This window comes from Peromyscus maniculatus, chromosome 7, assembly GCF_049852395.1.
Source record: "Peromyscus maniculatus bairdii isolate BWxNUB_F1_BW_parent chromosome 7, HU_Pman_BW_mat_3.1, whole genome shotgun sequence".
Lineage (NCBI taxonomy): Eukaryota > Metazoa > Chordata > Mammalia > Rodentia > Cricetidae > Peromyscus > Peromyscus maniculatus.
The window spans coordinates 74,816,506-74,838,807 of NC_134858.1; the positions used below are offsets into that span (position 1 = coordinate 74,816,506).

General features: G+C 37.7%; 1 protein-coding gene across 23 annotated transcripts in view; it reads right to left on the bottom strand.

The window, feature by feature from the left end:
* Mlip (muscular LMNA interacting protein) overlaps window positions 1-22,080 on the bottom strand; it is a 267,045-nt gene extending 244,965 nt beyond the window's left edge. For 4 of the 23 annotated variants that reach the window (XM_076575406.1, XM_076575405.1, XM_076575408.1 and 1 more), the window contains exon 1: window positions 21,835-22,077. In XM_076575406.1, the coding sequence (XP_076431521.1) occupies window positions 21,835-21,903 (69 nt within the window). In that variant the 5' untranslated portion in view covers window positions 21,904-22,077. Of the gene's footprint in view, window positions 1-13,513; window positions 17,272-21,834 lie in introns of those variants that run through there. The other 19 variants (XM_006973727.4, XM_076575409.1, XM_076575403.1 and 16 more) reach the window with 11 other exon arrangements.
* Between the last annotated feature and the right edge of the window lie 222 nt (window positions 22,081-22,302).

A 22,302-nucleotide genomic window follows, 5' to 3' on the forward strand; every position in this document is an offset into this window, starting at 1 on the left:
GAAGCAATTTAGACACAAGATAAGATTCCAGCTATAATTAGTCATTTTCCTTGCACCTGAAAAACAGCATGAGAAAAGGGAAGCTTCCTTTGGTGCACAGTGTGAGGTACAATCTACAGTGGCCAAAAAACCAGAGCAGCAGGGGAGGAGGTACCGGGTCACATCCACAGTCAGTATACAGAAGGACATGCATGATGGAACTCAGCAGATTCTCTCTTTGTATTCAGTTTAGGACCCTGGCTCATGGAATGGCACCACCACATTCAGAGTAGATATTCCCCTAAAATTAACTTCATCTTGAAACTCCCTTACAGACAAACCCAAAGGTTTGTCTCTTAGGTGGCTCTAGAGGTTATCAGGTTGACAATTAATATTAACTATCTTACCAGCGTGTGTGTGTGTGTGTGTGTGTGTGTGTGTGTGTGTGTGTGTGTGTATACACACACCAGAATGACTCTGATAAAAAATAATGAAAATACCAAGTGTGAATAAAGATATCAAGTAATTGGCATTTAAAACATTTTAAAATATCACATAACATATTTTGACAACTCTAGAAAAACAGGTTGAAAGTTTTTTATAAAGTTAAACATACTTATATGAGCCACAAATTTCTTCTCTAGCTATTCATTCTAGAGAACAAAAACTTATATTCACATAAAACCTGAACAGAAATGTTTATGCTCTTTTGTAGCCATAGGACTGGAAACAACCTAGCTCTTTCTCAGCAGACGGGGTTCAATAAATGGTAGAATGGGATCTCACTCAACACTAAGGGAGCACACTACCGCCCTGCCCAGTCAGGTGACATGCTGAGCAAGAACCTTAAAGATGAGTTCTGAGGAAAAGACAGTCTCAAAAGGTCATTCATCTAAGACCCGTGTGTGGAATGCTTAGAGTAGCAGTGCTCAGAGTGGGATATGAGAAGTGGCTTATCACAAAAACTCACACTTAATCAATGGATTAACCAGTGGATGAACTGATAGCTGAGTGAAATATTAGAAACTGGGGTGGAGTTGGAGACCATAGGTCACAGTGAACCTGTCCTTGAAAGGTATATTTCATCACTATCCCCCTCACCCGCACTCGCTCTCTCTCTCTTTCTCACACACACACACACACACACACACACACACACACACACACACAGAGCTCATCCACTACATCCTCTGCTGCTATGATATCTGTTATGCCACTGGTACAAACAAATGGGACCTGCAGACACTGGACTGAAATCTCCTTTATGCTGAGCTTCTCTCAGACATCTTGTCACAAAGACAATAAGCTGACAACACACTATGACATGACTCTGCTGATTCAACATTCTCACAAAGATGAAAGTTGAGCTTCTGAGAACGAATGTGTGCTTCCCAGGAGACTGGAGGTGAGGAACAGATTTGGGCCGTGTGTCTGATTATCTTTACTCTTTGTAATTTTATTCTATGAGCTTAAGAATAACAAGAGACATTGAATGATCTAAGATTATAGTTAAACCACAGCATTTCATAATTTTCATATTTTGTTTGTGCGGGTTACAAACAGCCTGTGATTTCATTTATGAGGTGAGTAGCCACTCATTCACTTGAAACCAAATTCAAAGTTCAGCCTTATGCCAGAGATAATTTTCTGGTCTGCTTTTAATCACCAGTGTTTATTTCATTCAGTCTAAACCTGGAAGATGCAATTGCCTATATTTATACGATGCCAAAGGAGATTGGTGTCTTTCATTTTAGTAGACAGGTGAGCTCCCACTTTGAGACTGGTCTTGGTCATTAATGTACTTTAACAGCATTCACCCATTTTACATCCACACATTTATTCCTCTAGAGTAGTTTTATTTGTGCTTGTTTGTTTTTAAATGGCAGCTCCCAGCATGATTTTCAGAAGAGAATGATTTAAAGTTCATAAAATGTCATCATACAGTTCCACATTCTCTAACAAATTACTCAGGAAATGAAGATGAAAATCAAACTTAAGCCATTTAAACATTTTGCATAATCTGATCAAAAATCACCAATGATTTGTTGATACAGCTGTGCTTATACTTTTTAATGAGTAAAACCTTTGTGTTCAAAGATCTAAAGGTTGTCAATCTTGACAAGAAAATTTATGTTAATTTTATAGATATTTTATGGTTATTATATATCTTTATGGTTCAAGCAAAAACAAAAAAAAAAGCACTCTACCCCTGTGAAAACACATGGACAGGACTGTGGTCTCCTGGTGCGTGAGAAATTCAAAAATCTTTGTTAGTTTTGAATCAAACTTTCTCATATAAAAAATAAATGGGGCTATTTATAGATGCTACAAGAATGAAAAATAGGAAAAATGAGTTTTTGAATATGACAAAAATTAATATATTTGCTGGATACAAAAATTCAGATTTTAAAGAAAGGAAAGCAAGATGATATATAATATAGACTACAGTTGGGTCAGAAAACAAAGTTACATGAGCCTTTGAAGGGTATTTGAAAGTACAGTCAAAAGGTAAGAAAAAAAGGGGTCTCCAGGCTTTTCAACTATACAAGTCAGCAATTGTGTCTGAGGGAAAGTCCCTTTGTAAACACAAAAATAATCTTAAAACAAAAAACACAAGGATGAATATAATCTCAGAAAAAAAGGCAAGCCTATAAATAAATTGAATGAATATAAACTATTTGGTAAAATAAATTATATTGTTCTTATCTTTCTTTTTTACCATAGAATGAGTAAGGCCTTACCCCAACACATATAAATCCAGAAACCAAGTTTCACCATTCAATCTTCTATCAAACACTAAAGAAGATGCTTCCAATATCTGCTTCACTTGTTTTAAACTATGTCTTCTCTTCCAGTAGTTTCAAATATTTTGAACACATAAACCAGGAACTCCTATTATGAAATTCACAACTTCCTCCTAGACTGGAGTCCCGCAAGGTAGCTGGTGTCTACAGCTGGGCTAAAAGAGTGTGCTCACAGTCTGACATGTCCTTTCACTTGGGCATACACATACCTGGACTCATACTACATACAGGAAACACAGCTGAGCCTTGCAAGACTGAAAGGAGTTTTGAAGGGAGGCAAGGTTTATATATACAAGAATGTTCTGGACTCAGCACGTGTTCATCTAAGTAGTTTTATATTCAATGTCACATTAAATCACAAAGCTATTGTCAATGGACATTGATAACAATACTGAGTATGTAGACACAACACTGAAATTCATGAAAGGGGTCACCAGACATCTCCCCAGCTTGTTGGCAAAGACTGGGTGTCAATCTTGGACTCTAATTTCATCTTAATGTTTACCTTCATCACAATGACTGTTCTGGCCATTACCCAACAATTCTCACCTGTAAGAACCTAGGGTCTATGTTTCCACAACATTCCTCTGGCATGTTGCAACCTTTACCAGTGAACTTTGTCATCAACAAAGCTGATTTAAAACAAATAAACACACTTCTGAAAATTGCTACCACTTCTTAATGACTAAGAGACGAATCTGCTTTTTAAAAAAAAAATAATTCCTTCATCTCTATGTACAGAGCTAAGCCAGCTCAGATATTTGAAAAAGTAACTGGAAAAATTTAAATGAGCAAACTATTCCTTTCAATTTTTTTCAAAAAAATGCTTTGATCAATATTTATTCCATACTGTCCTTTCTATCAACTAAAGTTGCTAATTCCAAAATATGGCTCTCCCATAATGTGCATATACATGTTTCTCAATAAACTTGTTGATATAAAAACTTATTTTTTTATAAATGATAGTTTTATTTCTTGCAAGTTGCATTTATATGCTGCATATTGATCGTCCATCCACCACTACCCACCCATACACGTAGGCAGCATTAGCTGACTCAATGGTTATTAATAACAATATAAAAAAAGATGTGATGTTGAGAGGGAGATGGGGTGTGGTGCTTTTAAATACATTATAATGATTAATACTAGTATAAGAGGTATTATTCTGGGTAAAAACAACTTCAAAAACAATTTTGACTTACTCCTTCTTTAGATGAATCATGAAATTACAGAATGATGTCATTGAAATCAGACTTCCAATAACACAAACTTCCAACAGCTACATAGAATTCAAGTGGGAGAAATTTCAGTTTATCTATTCAATAGTTCTCTTTTACTGATGAAGAAATTGAGGGTTAGTCAGCAAAGCAAGTTTTTCTCAGTCATGTTTACTGTTGTCCAGACCTTCTTTTGTCTCACAATATCACCTTGCATAACTCAATGAACAACAAAGGTGAAGAATTTGAATAGCATTGAAAGGTCCTTGATAATCTTGTGATACAAGGAAAAGATAATTCCATTTGTAATTTTGAAGAGACATTCCAATCCATATATTGAATAAGCCAACCCAACGTTCTGTCCAATGGGAAGATGATAGAATTGTAGCTACTTAGCCATGGCCCTCATCTTCCTTTCTCTCAGTTCTCATTAACAGGCAGAGTCAACAATACTTGAGGAAAACTGAGCTGATTTTCCTTTTCCCTTCATGGTCAAGGACTCTATCTATGTCATCATCCCTTTATCTCTGAAATAATGACAAAACGATCATGTATCTCTCCATCATAAAATATAACATAATGTTAAGGAGTGACATTAATCTATTATCTTAAAATTCACATATTGAAACCTTAAAATGCATTCTTAGGTCATTAAGAGATTAAATTAAAAACAAAAGACATCAAGTACAAGGATTTCTGCTATATTCAATATAGTGCTTGAGTCTTAGTTATAGCAATAAGACAAGAGAAGGGAATAAAGTTAAACAAACAGGAAAAGAGGGTGTAAAATATACTTTCATACAAGTGACATGACCATACACATAAGAGACCTTCAAGGTGCCACCAAAAAATCCTTAATGGGACAAATACTTTTAACAAAGTGGCAGGATTCTCAACAATGCAAATTCAACACATAAAGATCACTAGTCTTCCTATATTCCAGTGGCAAACATGCCAAGGAAGAAATTAGGGGAGCAAGTCCACTCACAATAAATAAATAAAATGAAATAAAATAAATAAATAAAGTGGGAATAAGTCCAATCAAGGAAATGGGTTGGTTTATTCAAAGGTATAGAATTCTTTTTTCAAAACAAATGGGTCAAGGACCTCAATATAAAACCTATCACCTTAAGACTGCTAGAGGAAAAAGAAGGGAGTATCCTTCAACACACAGGCACAAACAAGGACTTCCTAAATAGGACTCCAGTAGCACAAGAAATAGGGCCCATAACTGACAAATGGGACCTCACAAAACAAAAAGTTTCTGTACATCAAAAGAAACTCTCAATCATGAGATTCAGCCTAGAGAATGGTAGACAATCTCTGCCAGCTATACATCAGAGGCTCTATAATTTACAAAGGACTTGAGAAGCTAATCATCCAAGAAACAAACCACCTAATTCAGAAATAGGATACTGAACAGAACAGACAGTGCTCAAAAGAGGTAAAAATGGCTTAGAAACACTTTTAAACATGTTCATAATCTTTAGCTATCAGAGAAATATAGATTAAAACTGCTTTAAGATTCCATCTCTCCCAGCCACAATGTCCATCTTGAAGGTTACAAATGATAACAAGTACTGGTTTAGATGTGGATAAAGAGGGACCTTTATACACTGTTGATGGGAGTGTAAAATAATATAGACACTTTGGAAATTAATATGAATATTTTGTTTTAGGAAAAGAACAAAGGAAGAAAGGGGAAAGGAGAGAGAGAAGGAAGGAAGGAAGGAAGAAACGAAGGAAGGGTACTACCAAGAAATAGAACTACTATAAGACATAGCTATAACACTCTTTTGAGAGTGTACACAAAAGATTGTACATCTTACTAAAGAGATACATTGCTGCTCTACTCACAATTGCTAAGAAATGGAGTCAGCCTAAATATCCATCAAGAGATGAATTGATAATAAAACCATGGTACCTACCTATACACAATGGGATTTTATTCAGTCATAAAAAAATGAAATAATGAAATGTTCAGGAAATGAATAGGATTTAGGGAAAACATGCTTAGTGAGGTAACCCAGGCCAAACAGTGAAACTCTATATGTTCTCTCTCATGTGTAGATCATAACTTTGAATTTATTGGTTTGTTTATTTAAGCTGAGATGTCTATAGAGACTTAGAAACCAGAAAGGAGCTTGCGGGTACAGCCAGCAGCCTTAAGGAAGGTAGGGGTGGCAGAACACTCGTGTGATAAAAATAGAAGGGACTGCGGCTTGGGGTGGGCAAGTTTGAAGAGAGATGGAGGAAGGGAGGATATGGGTGCAAGAAGGGTTAACCAAACTACTGATGTTTGAGGGATTCACATGGAAACCCACTACTTTTTAAGCTGAATAATAATAACTATGATGATGATAATTAAGATATTGAGGGACTAGATAAACAGTATAGGCACTACCAGCACTTGCTGCTTGGGCAGAGGACTGGAATCTGGTTTCCATCACCCACGTCAGGTGACTCCCAATGGTCTGTGACTCCAGATCCAGGAAAACCAATGCCTTCTTCTGGCCTCTGTATAGACCTACACTCATTTGTACCTACATATACACAGACACACATAATGGAAAATAAAATATTTTAAAATACTCCTTTTAATGTAAGTGCCATGCATAGGTGAATAATGCTGATCCCAGAAGTCAAGGGTTATTAGATGAAACTCCCAGTGTCAAGTGTGGGACATCTCCCTAGGCGTTGTTGCCCAAGAAGGGCACAGTGGCCTCCAAAACTGTACAGGTGGTGGCCACTGCCATTGGTTGCCACCAAAACAGGATGGTAAGAAGCTATTGTTGAAGATACCACACACGTTGGCTGAAGAATACAAAGAAATCAAGCTGAAACTGGCTGGAAGCCTCCTTCCTACTGACTAGTTTCCATGGTGCCAGAAGTCTCTATGCAGGAAGCTGGAGGAGGAGATCAGTAAGCCTTCCCCAGCTTTCAACCCTGCATGCTACAATACCGGATACAAAGCAAGAGATGCTTAACAGCACAATAATGGCGTGACTATTTATGTGGGTAACAAACTGATTTCTGATCACTCTCGAGCCCTGCTCCATTAAAAGGGAGCTCATGCCTGGTACTGTGGACCTGGTCAAAGTCTTAGGCTAGACAGGTCATGCCTAGGTCATAGGCATGAGGAGAGACTGTACTATTTTTGTTTTGATGAATAAACATGTTGTCAGACAACCTCTTAAATATCTGTGTTTACAACCATGGACTGGTGCTGTCCTTGGCCTTAATTTAAAAACTATCCCTTTTCAGTGAGCAGTAATTAATGTCTAGATTTGAGGCTTGCCAAGGTGCTAAAAATAAGTGACTGTTACGTGTGCGGCATTGATGAGGACACACATCACTCTGTACAAAGTTTGAGGAACACTGTAAACGGAGGTTTCTGTCCTGCCAGCAACTCCCAAATACCCAGCAGCTGCTTCCCAAATAATTGACTTGGAGGCTTAATACTACTTATAAATGCTCAGCTGGTAGCTCAGGCTTATTACTAACTAGCTCTTACATTTAAATTAACCCATAATTCTTATCTATATTTACCATGTAGTTCATGGCTTATTACCTCCTTTTCTACATCTCTTGCTTCCTCAGTGGCTGGCTGGCATCTGCTCTGACTCTGCTCTTCTTCATCTCCATTCTCAGTTTGATTGTACTGCCTAACCTTATCTTACCTCACCATTGGCCAAAACTGCTTTATCAACCAATGATAGCAACACACATTCGCAGTATACAGAAGGACCTCCCATAGCAGAACACTGCAAAATAGGGAACAGAAGTAATCTAAGAACTGAATCAAGAGTAAGGCAATGAAATGTTGTCTTACAGGTATGACATGGCCATGGCAGTTATGAAATCAAACCTACGGATGCCTGCATAGGAACTATACAAGAATAAGGCTGTAAACTTTCAGTCATGGATGGAGAGAGGAGCACATGAGTGTCCCACACAGAGAGGAGCAAATGGCAGTCAAGGACTTCTGGAAAAAATAAGTCATTGTCTTGAGTGATAAAGCCACTGGTGACTTACTCATGCTCCAGCAGAGAGCTCCACATTTATGCCCACATAAGTGGCCCTGGTTAAACCCAGTGGGCCTCAAAGCAAACCCCCCCACACACAAAAAAAAAAAACATAAAAATGAGATGGAGACTTGGTAGAAGGAAGGACTATGTTAGAGAGAGATTGGGAGGAGTACAAAAGAGGAAGAAAGGATGTGTGTGACCAAAATGTATTATATATGTATATGAAGCAGTTAAAAAAACAAATTAAAAAGTATAAAATAGCTCTATTGATACTTTTACACAGTAAGAGAAAGTTTCATAATCTCTACTTCATTGTTCTTTGAGCAGGGTACTGGCAAACAAGTAGAAACTGCTATGTCCCTCTTTTCATACTCTGGCTCGCTTTCACATAGCTCTCTGGTGATGCGACTGCCAATGCTGAGAGCCCGCAATGCTGCCAACATCACAGTTGCTGCCATCAATCCACACAGGGGTGTCGAGGGCTCTACCATGCCACAGCAGCAAGCATACTTGTATTCTGGCTCTTCATATCATGTGAAGATTCCATGAAAGACAACTCAATTCATATTCATAGCCACAACAGCAGAGAATGAGTTGGAAATCAGTCAGAATGAGAAGACAACCCTCGTACTTGTGGATTATTACTCTTCATGAACAAAAACCTAAGTATCCCGCCTGTCTCTTCCCTTGGGGTATATCTCTTCCTGAGAGACTCCTTAAGAGTCTTTGAAAACAGTCCTTGAAATGTGTCAAACTACCAGCTTTTCATATGTGGCTGAAGCTTGAGAATACAATTCAGACTTAGTTTGGGATCTCCACAATGTAACAAAATTATGTATAGTATAATACACATGCATGCCCATACATACACATTTAGGTATATAAAAGTCATACCATGCCTATGCAGCTCAAACTTTTAAGAATATCATTCCACATTGATCTGAATGATAAAGTACCAAGAACATAAGGTCCTTGACCTTGAGGAGGTTGCAGTCTCCAGGCAGCCAACCTTAAAAAGGCAGCAGCCTAAATGCACTTAAGGCTTCTATAGACCTGCTGTCAGATGAATACCGCACTAAGTCTCAGATGGCCTTGAAATCTCGTCTGATACACTTTCATCAATCAGCACAGTCATAAAAATATGAGCTTATTACCAAAAAAGAATCATTCTCAGCTATTTGAAATTTCAGTAAAAGTGAAAAAAATAAAACTTATCCCAATTATCCTTATAATGACCTTTAAGATAAGATTGTCGGAACCAGAGGAGTGAGTCAAGGACACCAGGAGAACACAGCCCACAGAATCAACTAAGCAGGGCTCATAGAGATGGAAGTGACAATCAGGGCGCCTGTATGGGTCTGACCTAGGTCCTTTGCATATATATTATGGTTGTGTAGCTTGGGGGTTTTGTGGGACTCTTAACAGTGGAAATAGGAATGTCTCTGACTCCTTTGCCTGCTCTTGGAACCCTTTTCCTCCTACCAGGTTGCCTCATCCAGCCTTAATAAGAAAGTTTATACCTAGTCTAATTACATCTTGTTATGCAATGTTCAGTTGATATCCTTAGGAGTCCTGTTCTTTTCTGAAGAGAAATGGAGGAACAGCAAATCTGGGGGAAAGCAGATATGTGGGGGAACTGGGAGGAGTAGCAAGAAGGGAAACTTCAGTCAGAATGTACTGTATGAGAGAAGAATAAATAAGAAGGGGAAAAAAGAGATTGTAGGGTTTGGTAAATAGGGATATCCTGAACAAACACATTCATAGATTTGCATGTTAATATCTGTGACATGCATGATCTATGATGCTTCTACCTTGCATAAAAGCTGTATTTTTCGAGCAAAACAATAAAAAATGTAGTCTAGTAACCCATGCCTCTAAAGTCCCTTAGGTATTGGCATCATGGGTTAGCAATTTTCTGCTGTGTTTATTATTTTTATGAACAATATTGCATAAGCATCATTGAAATCAAGTATGTGTATATATCTTTGCTTCTAATAAATTCCTAGAATAAAATTACCTGCCTGAAAGCACATTATTGAATATTTGGGTCTCAGTATCTGTTATGCTTCAGGAAAGCTACAGGGATGTACATTCCTGTGTTCTTCTGAATATTAGACTGCATATTTCATAGGAAAACTTTTAAATAAAGACTATGAGAAATACTAATTTACTGGGAAAATATGTACAAGGAATGAAAATGCCAGATTAAAAGGTAAAAAAATTAAGATACTATGAATAATGGGTTCTGGGCTTAAACCTCTTTGAGGTCTTGGGTGGCAGGTAACTCAGTGTTGCTTTGACTCCCAGCAATGGAGAAAGGGGGTTTTAATAAAACTTTGAATCAGGCAGTGCTGCTTGCTGTGTTTGAGTTCTTTTGAACATCCTACACAATCACATATGCACCAGGATGCTTTCTAGCTCTCCTCCTCCTTATCCCTTCCTATCAGAATCCACACTGAAATTCTATGGCACAATGAGATAGGCTACCATATGCACATCATGACCACACAAACCAGAGTTTTCAAAACTCTAAAATGGGATCATTTTTATTATGCTACCCACATTTTTTTTCATTTATATTAGTTCTTTGAGAATATTTTATAATGCATTTTGATCATTTCCATACCTTCTCCCAGTGCTCCAGGATCCATCCCCTTCCCCACCTACCCAACTTGTGTCCTCTTTTGTTTTCTTAACATATCAATTATAGTTTATGCTGATCATATGACCTTGGGTGTGTTGCCTTCATACAAGGGTAATCTACCCACCAGAGTGGCCATACCCTTACAAAGATGACTACCTTTCTCTCAGAAGCTAGCAACTGACAGTAGCTCTGGATGAACAAATCCCAACTCAGAAATAAAAATAACAATAATAACATACCACCACCAAAAAGTACAGATCCCATAGTAACAGCCCCAACGGAAAAGGCATGGAATAACTTCCAAAGACCGTAGAGAATGGTTATAGCCACAGTCAAGCAACTCGAAGAAGACAACGAGGTGGATGAAATAGGAAAGTCAATCTATGACATAAAAATGAAATTTGAATTTTTAAGATCTACGTATTTTGGCATGCCACGTGGCATAGTTCACACAAGGGTTTCCCACAGTGCTGTGAAGGCCATGGTCCATGTGTGCTGCTTGATCAAGAACCTAAGTGGTAATCATTTATAAAGAACAGAAATTTACTTTCTCACAGCCCTGAGGTTTGGAGTTCAAGATCAAGGCATTGAATGTTTTCTGTCTGGTAAAGGCTTGGCTTATTTTTTAGTAGAGATGGTGACTCCCATGTGTCCTCACATAAAGAAATGAATAAATGCCAAAATAAATAAATAAATAAATAAATAAATAAATAAATAAATAAATAAATAAATAAATAAATAAATGGGGGACAGTTGTTCTGTCCTTACACACAGAAGAACGAGATCTTAATCTCACTGATTAAGTCTCCAACCACATAACTTAATTACTCTCACCAAAAAAAAACCCCAGTCCCCAATAGTACCACACTGGCTAGTTTTAACATATTAATTGAGGAGGACACATTCTGACTGTAACATCTCCTGGTCCAGAACAAGAATATTATACAACAGCCCAGGCCTGATGGCACACACTTTAATCTTAGCAGTCAGATGGCTAAGAGAGGAGGATGTTGGAGGCAAAGCCAGCCTGGGATATACAAGGAGTTCTAGACCAGCCTGGGCTACATATCAATGCTCTACCTCAAGGAACAAACAAAAATCTAAAATTAGAGTTTTAAAAGTGCCACAAAACACTCATCACCTATTGATTGCAAAGAATCTTCAACATGAATAAAACATTGAGAAAAAGCTTTAAAAATGAGTTGGCGTAGGTGGGAAGATGGCTCAGTGGTTAAAAGCATGTGCTGCTCTTGCAGAGGACCTGAGTTTGGTTCCAAGTACCTATACCAGAAGGACTCAAACTGCTGGTATCTCCAGATCCAGGGGAACTGATAACCTTTTCTGGTCTCTGAAGGTACCTGCACTCACATGTATCCACCTACACACACACACACACACACACACACACACACACACACACACACACCCCAAAAATAAATAAATGAAATAATTAAGTTTTTAAAAATAAATTAAGGAGCTTCTGGTCCAAGATGTCAGATGGATGAAGCAGGTATCTCTTGGCCACTCAAAGTAGGTTTTAAAATTAAACTTACAACCAAAAGAGACCTGGCAGGAGAGGAGAATCAGTATGGAAAATGTGCTGGAATTTTCTGGTGAGGAAATAGAATGAGCTGCAGGATGAAGCTGAGTTGAAGAAAAAGACCCTAATGGGTGCCGTATAAACCCTGAGGGTGCCACAGTCGGGGAAAGAAAATCCCACAGAGCCTCCATGACGATGCTAAACTTATGAGAGTTCTGTGGAAGCCTCGGGGAGCACCTCATTCTGCATTCTGCACTTCAGACAGTAGTAGCAGTAGCCAGGAAATGAATAAACTACAGACTGCCCCACTGTATGGATGAATGAATGCATTTAGACTGAGGAATGAATGAATGCAGATGGGTGGGTGGGTGGGTGGGTGGGTGGATGGATGGATGGATGGATGGATGGATGGATGGATGGATGGATGGATGGATAAATGGGTGGTGGATGGATGTACCTACAGGGGAGCAGAGCAGACAGCCTGACAAAATCTGCAGGGATTTCCAGCTGATTCTGAAGCTAAGCTCAACTGAAAAAAAAATAAACAAAGTCAGAATGGTAAAGATTTCATTTCAACTCCCACAGGCTACAGAGAACCCCACTCCCTGCAATAAGCTTGTTAATTCATGCTGACATTTGCTGCCTTCAGCCTCACACTATGGCATGATGTCCCCAGAGAAATTAGAACAGGCTTGAAAAGGCAATCCTACTAGCTCTGATCTTCTAAGATGAAGGTTATCAAGTCTGTACTTACACCATGAAGCGATCCCCGGATCGCTGTTTCCTGGTATTTACAAAGGCACAGGGCCTGTTTTGGAGAACAAGCTGGGGAGGTAGGAGTCTGTTCCCCAGAGGCTACCCATGCAAGGAAACGCCCATTAACTCAGAAAGCTCATGAAAGGAGCCTTGGGAAATGTTTAGGTAGAAAGTACTTGCAACAGGCCAGCAATTAAACCACAGCTATCCTCCCAAAAAGTCTCTTCAAATCATCTTGTTTTTATGAAGGTCATGTAGCAATGTAATTCCATCCCAGCGATAGTCTATTCCTCATCCTCCCCCCCCCCCCCGCACTCCCGGCCCCCTACGGGGAATCGTGTTTGGGGCTGAACTTATACATAGTTGTAATTCCCACAATGAAGGCTTGCAACATATCCCCCCCCCACCCCCGTCCATACTGTGTGCTCTAAATGTCACTTTGAAAGCTGAGTTAACAGCCTGCAATCCATCCGCCTCGCTTCTGTACTCGCCATCACACACAGCTACATCAAAAGAGCCATTCAAACAGCGCATCCCGGACTTACATTATCAGCAGACACTGCTTTAATTAGCAGTGGTTCTCAAGGGGCTGGATGGCTTCAAGAACTGGATTTGAACCAGAAAGCAGAAATCTGGATCCTTATCAGTTTCACTTCTTAACTCCCCCTGGGTTCTACCAGTCACCAGCCCTCAGCTTTTGTCAACCGGGGGTGCACGAAAACACTGGCTAGGATTTCGCCACTCTTGAGCTCCTGGCTTTTTTTCTCAACCTGCTGTGATGCCGAGGGGCTAAAATTAAAGCAGCGAGAGAGCTGAGATATCTGTGTCAGGTGCTCTGCAGGAGGTGGTGAAAACCTCAAAACAGACCGAGTCACAGGAGAAGGGGCCATTTTGGAAATGACATTTTAAAACAGGTATCTATATGTTCTAAGTTTTCATTACCGATGAACCCACAATGTTGTAACATTATGAGAAAATACTGTTTTATTTTGATCTTTCTATACAAATACCAAGACTCTTAATTTTCTTCACTTATTCCACGACATTCTCCCATGATCAAATTCCTGAATTGTTATTGTTTCTCAGTTTTAAAAAAAAAATCGCAAAAATATACCATTTAACACATGCGTACTGAACTATGAATTCCAAACTTTAAAAAGGCTTCATCTAGTAGCAATAACTTCTACCAACACATTTTACGTATTAAAAAAGAAAAAAATAAGCTTTCTCAAGATCGCTTATATTTGCAAAGGATTCACTGAATCCACAGCCAGAGGACGTTTTTCATACACATAAAATGCTACACAGTTCAGCATTTCTTGATAAAACAATCTAACCTCTCACTTTGTAGATAAGGAAACCACAGGGGAAGTGATTTGTCAAAGGTCACATAAACACATTTTTTTTTTTTTTCTAATGCTGGGCTCCTTGAGGAGGATACCCACCCCTGTTAGCGGCCACTTAGAAATCCTCTTTGCCCTCAACACACCTGCACCCCAGAGTCACATGCTGGCACTTAATGTGGATTTTGTAGACAGGTAAGGTTGGGATCAAAACATCTGGTTCATCATTCTCCCAGTCTCACTCACCGTCCTTGACAGGTGCACAGTAGGTCTTCAGTTCCCACTGCCTTCCCAGCATCTTACCACCCTCTCTTCTTTACTTAATGGGCATGGATTCTTCAAGATCGTTTATTATTTATTTGTTACTGGCTTTAAAAGAGAAGGGGCTAGAAATATGTCAGGGTAGGCTTGTTCTTACGAAAAAGGAAATGTGTGGAAAAGGCAACGGTTGGTTTCTACCAAACTGTGTGCGGCTGTATCTCTTCACCTGAGGTAAAGCCAGGATTCCCAATGCTCAGAAGAGAGATGGAAAGCCCCCACACACCCCGTACCTTCAGAAAATACTGTTTTAACCAGTAAACTCTCCAGCACCTGATGCAGAAGGAACAATCCTACAACCTCTTTAATTGATTCTCAGAGAGGTTTTGTTTCCCCGAGGAATAAAAAGAAATAAATTACTAAATAACAATAAATAAGTTAGCCACATCATTCCATAAGATTCAGAAGTGACGCTGAATCCAGAAACCCAGAGAAACCTGCGCTGAAGTTCCTCTGTGTGCACTCTGGCTGAGGGATGGATGGTTACTGAGGAACTTTCTGTAGCATTTTGCCTGTCTGGGTTTTGAAAATAATTATTTCCAAAAAGTTTTTTTGGCTATTGACTTATTATAGAGTGCTGGAACTCTTTGGAGAGGAAAAAAAAGGCCAATAAATAAAAGATACACTGATAATTGAGCCATCCTGAAAGATGTGCCAAGTGGAAGAGTTGAATGCACAGTAGGCAACTCAAATATATTAGAGAGAGCAGCCACATTGTTAATCATGCTAGAATGCCCACCATTGCCCATGTGATGCGCGCGCGCGCGCGCGCGCGCACACACACACACACACACACACACACACACACAGCCAGCAACAGCAAAAGGGAATTGAAATATAGGTGTAAATTAACTTATACTCACTAAGTGATCAGACAGAATGGCCACACAAGGGAACTTCATCAGTGAAATCACAGCACATGGCACAGCAGGAATCATTTGTTCCAAAACAAGTAAGTCCAGACCAATGAAAAGGAAAGTTTCATCTTTCCTGTATGTTGACCACCACCAAAATTAACTGGTTAAATATCCAATAATTGTGCCACCTTACATTCAGAGATTTACCACTCTTCTATTATGGAAATTTTCCTATAAGGAATACTGTATAAATCAGAAGCAATATTCATGCATACTTAACAAGTAACACAACAGAAGTAACGGCAACAAAAACTTTTTATCATCTGTCTTCAATATTGACTACTTGATGCCAATTAACTCTAACAAGACATGGTTAAAAAGAAAAGCAAATAAGTAGATATTATGGGAAAATATGTTACTGCATAAACACTCTATAATTGTCCCATTGTTAAGACATTCTGATGAATAATTATGGACTTGCTACCACAAATCTATATGAGAAATTGGAATATCTGTGCTGTGTCTGCCTAGAATATTTCCAAGCTACTATTTATGCTTATTATTCATAATCCACGTAGAATAATTAAAGCTTACTGATTGTCTTAAAGAAAAAGCCTTTGTCACATTCTCTGCCTCATTCAAAACAGCCATTCAGAGGCACATACTTATTTGAAAATCCCTTTTCCTAGGAACATTTCCACCTGTGTTATACCCAACAAAACACAATGACATCAGGAATTATAGCAAAAACATTAACCCTATACTTTTCTCTTTGCTAAGAAATTTGTTCTTATACAGTAACTAATTTTCCTTCTATTGATGGAGCTATGGCTTTTACTTAAAGAGTTAAGTTTCCCTAGGTTATCACCGAATTTTAAAGGCAGAATCCTTCATATTTCATATTTTACTACAATGATTAATACTTTACTTTTATTTCTTTTCATTGTATTCCAAACTAATCAAAATGAACTTCTCTCTGAAGTCAAAAAATATTGTGCAGTAATATGTAAACATATATGTTGTTGGATAAGTCATTTTTAAATTCAAAATAAGTCAAGCATTAAACATGAAAAGTACAATTTAAGTTTTCACCTTCTTATGTCATATTTCCCATTGAAATTCTAATCATCAGTTGCCTTATTTACCATCTAGAGAGCTCCTTCTCCTGAAGGAAGCAATATTTACAACATTCCAAAATTGACTACAGTCTTGCTTTGCATCTAACAAATTTCAATATAAAATGAGTTAAAGCACACACTCTCATTGTTATTTTATGATATCATTGAACCTTCAATACTTGAGACAGTGAAAATGTGTTCTGAGACACATCACAATAAAACAATAGGGCTTATTGGATTTATGCATGATATTTAGTTGGTTTTATCATCTTTTAAACCACATTACATTAGAATGCCCTAAGGTACATGGCTATTTTTACTATGTTAATGTATGAATTGTTTCTTTTCATTTCAAGATTTCAATTACTATAAATATGAGTAATGTTTTTGCTGATGTACGTTAGTCTAAATAAGAAGTATTTGAAGAACAGCCAGGATATTTTGTATTGGTTTTGCTTATTTACTAAGACATACTAAACAGAAACTAATACCTGTTTTTAAACTACTTCAAAATTTACTTTATGTTATAGATTTTGGTGACGCACAACTTGAAGCTACTGTTATATTAGATGCAAGTTATATATAAAGTTATATATATATATGATCAAAAGACTAACTTACATGCTCACATATGATCTCATAATTACATTCCAGAGCACACAGTTCCTCATAACACTCCACATAACACTCAACTGCCTCTGAAAGCATGTTAAGACATGTCACACTCATCCATGAGCTTAAGAAACACTAAATCAAGCTCCAGTGTATCCCACAGATGTATGTTAAATACAAAAGAAGTCTCAAAAAGTACAGTTCCTAGTGTTCTCCGAATGTTCTGAGAACAGCCAGAACCACTTTTGGAGGAAGTCATCAGAAAAAAATTCAGAGTTCTTAGGAACACAGTTGAGGATGCCCAGGATAGGAAACTAACATCTGTGGTATGGAAATGGCCACACTGAAATATGTCACAAATTGCCCCCCCAACCTGTACCATATTCCACAAGCCTTAGCTTTAGTGTAATCTGATTTTGCAGGATCGATGACGGAGACATCAGCATGCTTCATACATGATTTCCCAAGGACTGGGAATGTACTTATAAATCCATGTGAACTGATTTTTCATTATGATGTTTGACAATTTTGTATGATGGCCACCTGATTATGAGTGACTTCACTCAGCACTGACAAATGTAGAAATCTTTGAAAGATCCAAACGTCACTATTTTTTCAGAATATTAATTACATGAAAAGAAAATAGCACTTGTCTCAAACACAAGGGTACCCACATTTGTTAAAAAAAAAAATACTAAAGCTTAAATCACACATCTACCCCACACATTAATAGTGGGAGACTTCACCACCACTCTCTCACCAATGGACAGCTCATCCAGACAGAAACTAAACAGAGAAATAGTGGAACTAACAGATGTTATGACTCAAATGGACCTAACAGATACCTACAGAACATTTCACCCAAACACCAAAGAATATAACTTCTTTTCAGCACCCCCATGGAAACTTCTCCAAAATTGACTATATACTGGTCACAAAGCAAGTCTTAACAGATACAAAAAAATTGAAATAGCCCCTGTATCTTATCGAATCATCATGGCTTAAAGTTGGAGTTCAATAACAACAAAAAATACAGAAAGCCTACAAACTCATGGAAACTGAATAGCTCTCAACTGAATTACTAACAGGTCAAGCAAGAAGTAAGAAAGAAATTAAAGACTTTCTAAAATTCAGTGAAAATGAACTCACAACATACCCAAACTTATGGGACACAATGAAAGCAATGCTAAGAGGAAAGTTCATAGCACTAAGTTCCTGCATAAAGAATTTGGAGAAATGTCACACTAACGACTTAATAGCACACCTGAAAGCTCTAGAAGAAAAAGAGGCAAATTCATCTAGAAGAAGCAAAAGGCAGAAAATAATCAAACTCTGGGCTGAAATCAATAAATTAGAAACAAAGAGAACAACACAAAGAATCAATGAAACAAAGAGTTGGTTCTCTGAGAAAATCAACAAGATAGACAAACCCTTATCCAAACTCACTAAAGGGCAGAGAGAGAATATCCAAATTAACAAAATCATAGACCAAAAGGAGACATAACAACAGTGAGGAAATCCAGAGAATCAGTAGGTCATACTTCAAAAACTTGAACTCCACAAAATTGGAAAATGAAAAAGAAAGGGACAAATTTCTTGATAGATACCACACACCAAAATTAAATCAAGATCAGATAAATAACTCAAATAGATCTATAACAAGGGGAGGTGCTTACTTCTACCACAACTTGATATGTCATACTTTGTTGATACCCATGGGCTTCCTGCCCCTTTCTAAACAGAAACAGAGGAGGAGTGTATGGGGGGCTAGGGGAGACAGAATGAGTGGAGAGGAAGGAGGAGAAAATGTAGTTGGGATATAAAATAAATTTACTTAATTTTTTTAAAAAAAAGGAGCACCCAGAAATCTTTACCAAACATCAATAAATTCAAGGCAAAAGCATAAATTCAAGGCCAGTTGGAGTCAGCAAGCTCCAGGTTTAGCTAGCGATTCCACCTCAATAAGTAAAGTGGACCAAAAGACTCAGAAACGTATCCACCATCACCTTTGGCCCTCCACTTTCACAAAGACCCAAGTGCATGTACATCCACACACATTTGAACATGTGAACATGCATATACTCACATACACACCAAAAAAATAGAAACTTACTTCGTTCACCATAGGACAGCACATAGTCAAGACCACCACTTTAGTTTTGTCTCTAGTAATAGAAACTGATGCCTTTCAAGATGCTGGTGATTTTCTTATGTATTCATACAGATATTAACTTAAAATTGTAAATGAGATGGTGTGTGTATTGCTTTATGGCCTGATACACATTACAACATTGTTCATTAAAGTCTAGAGAAACACAAAATTTTAATTTAAGCAAGGTGCAGATGAGACTATTATGAGGTGCACATATTAAAGTATTTTGGTAGCAAGATGTGATCTCCTTTTAAAAACATAATTTAAGAAATATTGCTATTTAAAATAAACATAGTAATTTTCAAAACAAAGTTAACTCCATATAAAATATGTTTAAACTATTTTTAGCAGTCTAACTAAATATACTGAGTTATATTGACATTGACAAAGAAAGCCACAAATGTGTTTGGGTGCATAGCCACAAAACAACTGTATGCTCACTGTATTTGGGTTAATTTTTTCTAAGATGTATTACACATTTCTAGACTCTCTTATGCAGTAAACAATGACCATGAATTAGTATTTTCTTGGTATCAGTACCAACAGAATCCCAGCACCTGAAAGGTGTCTTACACATGTAGCACCTAGGCTGTCCACGTCAGTTTCCATAGATATTAAGTTTAGTGCATTTCTTCCCTCCATGGGGGCTGTCTCTATACTTCAAGCTGAATTCTCCTGTGCTTTCTCATCCCCTGTCATACTGTCCTCCAGTCTTCTGGAAATTAATCAAAGACAAGCGTAAGGCCTCTGCAACAGTCATGTTCATGAGTTGTGGGACAGAGGCTTCCTCTAAGGAGACATTTTTTGCTCACTTTTAGATTTATAGTTGACTTCAAGGTAGAGTAGGGCATGCAAGATGTCTGACCTTACATAAAGTGAAATGGTAATGCATTAAATCATGTCAAATAATAAGAGATCATTTTCACTTTGTGCATTTGCCCCAAGTCTCCTGTGTTTATTTGTAAAACTAACTCAGAGTTAGAGTTGATATTAGTTCATAGCAACACTGTAGTCACATATTTTTATCAGGGTATTGCAACACTCAGCATTTACACTTAGACTATCTGAATTTTCCTTTTGCTTTGAAATGAAATTCACCTTTCTCTTTTGTCTGTGTGTGTATACAAGTGTGTGCATGTATATATGTGTGCATGCTGTGTGTGTGTGTGTGTGTGTGTGTGTGTGTGTGTGTGTGTGTGTGTGTGTGTATCTTTGGGATATGTGCTTTTCAATTAAGTCCAGCCAAACCAATATGAAAATAAGGCAATGCTCGAGACTTCCTGTACACACACATTACAGCTTTTAATCTTCACAAAAACCTTCAAACCAGTTATTTCTGTCCCCTTCTTAAGCAAGAAGCAAGTTAACTGGGGTTCAGAAAAATTGAACAAAATCCCAGAGTTTTTCATTTGGAAGTTGAGTAGCAAGAATTTTCATGCAGATATTTCTCACTCAAAAGCCCTAGTTATTTCTATAACACTTGACCTTTCCATAAAGTCAAAACAAAAAATACTCTGTGGTCATTATATACTACATAGTGCCCACAATTATTACTCAAAATAATAATGACTTGAGTCCTTTAAGAAACACTTATATTTTATCCAAAATGTTTTTTAAGATCTTGAAATTTTAATGTTCTTCAGGAATATTCAAGTAAGAATGTTTTTTTTTTCGTTTTTAGTTTTTAATATCAGCAGGAGTATATATCCTTAACTTCAGATATCCAGAACAATACAATCATACAAGTGGGACCTTATCAGAATCATTAGAGCTTAGCTTTGTGCTGCTCTATTGCTGTTAAAATTAGGCATGCATGACTCTAACATTTGCTTTGTAATCACAGTAAGCTTGCATGAAAAATTATCCACCTAAACCCAGTAGGTGGACCATGCAGAGCACATTGTACTGGGGAAAAAGTCTAAGCGACTACAGCTAACTGACAGTCCATTGCTTAGCATCCAAGTAATGTTGCTTTTACAACTTCTATGGAAAATAAATAAATAAATAATAAATTAATAAATAATAAATTAATAAATTAATAAATCCAAATTTTTATAATGAGTAAACTTTAACCTAAGTTCATAAAACTTACTCCAGACGACTTTCTTTTGTGAATATTTGTTATATCCCCCCAGGAAACTGGTCTCAACACTAATCTCTCTTTGTATCAATAAGTAAAACAATAAAACAAGCAGAGGAAAGGCTTGGGGTAAAGGACATCGGCTTTCAAAGTTGAGGGAGACTTCATTCAAATCAAGTTTGCCCACTTGCCAGTAATGAAATTTTATGTAGAAGTTTATTACATCATTTTTCAGGAAAGCTAGAGAACTCATTAATTTCAAGGTTACTGACCAACCCAAAATGGAAACTGAGACAGGGTAAGAACTTTTCTAATCTGTGACAGCTGCCCTTTCACCCTGCCAGTTACATTTTAAACTTGAGTTGGCTAAATCGCAGGCATCTTACCGTCACTCTCTCCACTAAATTCTGGTTCTTCTCTAGTGAGCTTCCTGGTTCATGCTTTTCCAATTCCATGCTGAAAGAATGAGAGAGACGGGGAGAAAGAGAAGGAAAAAGAGAGAGGTCCAGATTCTGTCTAGAAAATGATTTGACATGCTTGCATGTTAGATAATGCCAGGCATTCCACGTTGTAAGAGCCTAGGACACTATCAGGAGCCCTGGCGATAATTTCTGGTTAGCTAGTGTTTCCATTTATAGATGTTCAAACCCCATAAACAGAGCACTGAAGAGAAGTCAGGCAGCTGGCCCTAGATAATGATAAATGTCACTGAACTTGAAAGCAACCCTTCAGCAGGAGAATGTCCAACAAGTTTGGTTCCCTGAACCCAGAAAGATGCACATGACAAGCAGCTTTGCCACAAATTCCATCAAGAACTGCTGGAGCAGAATAAAATGTACTCCAGAATTCATCTT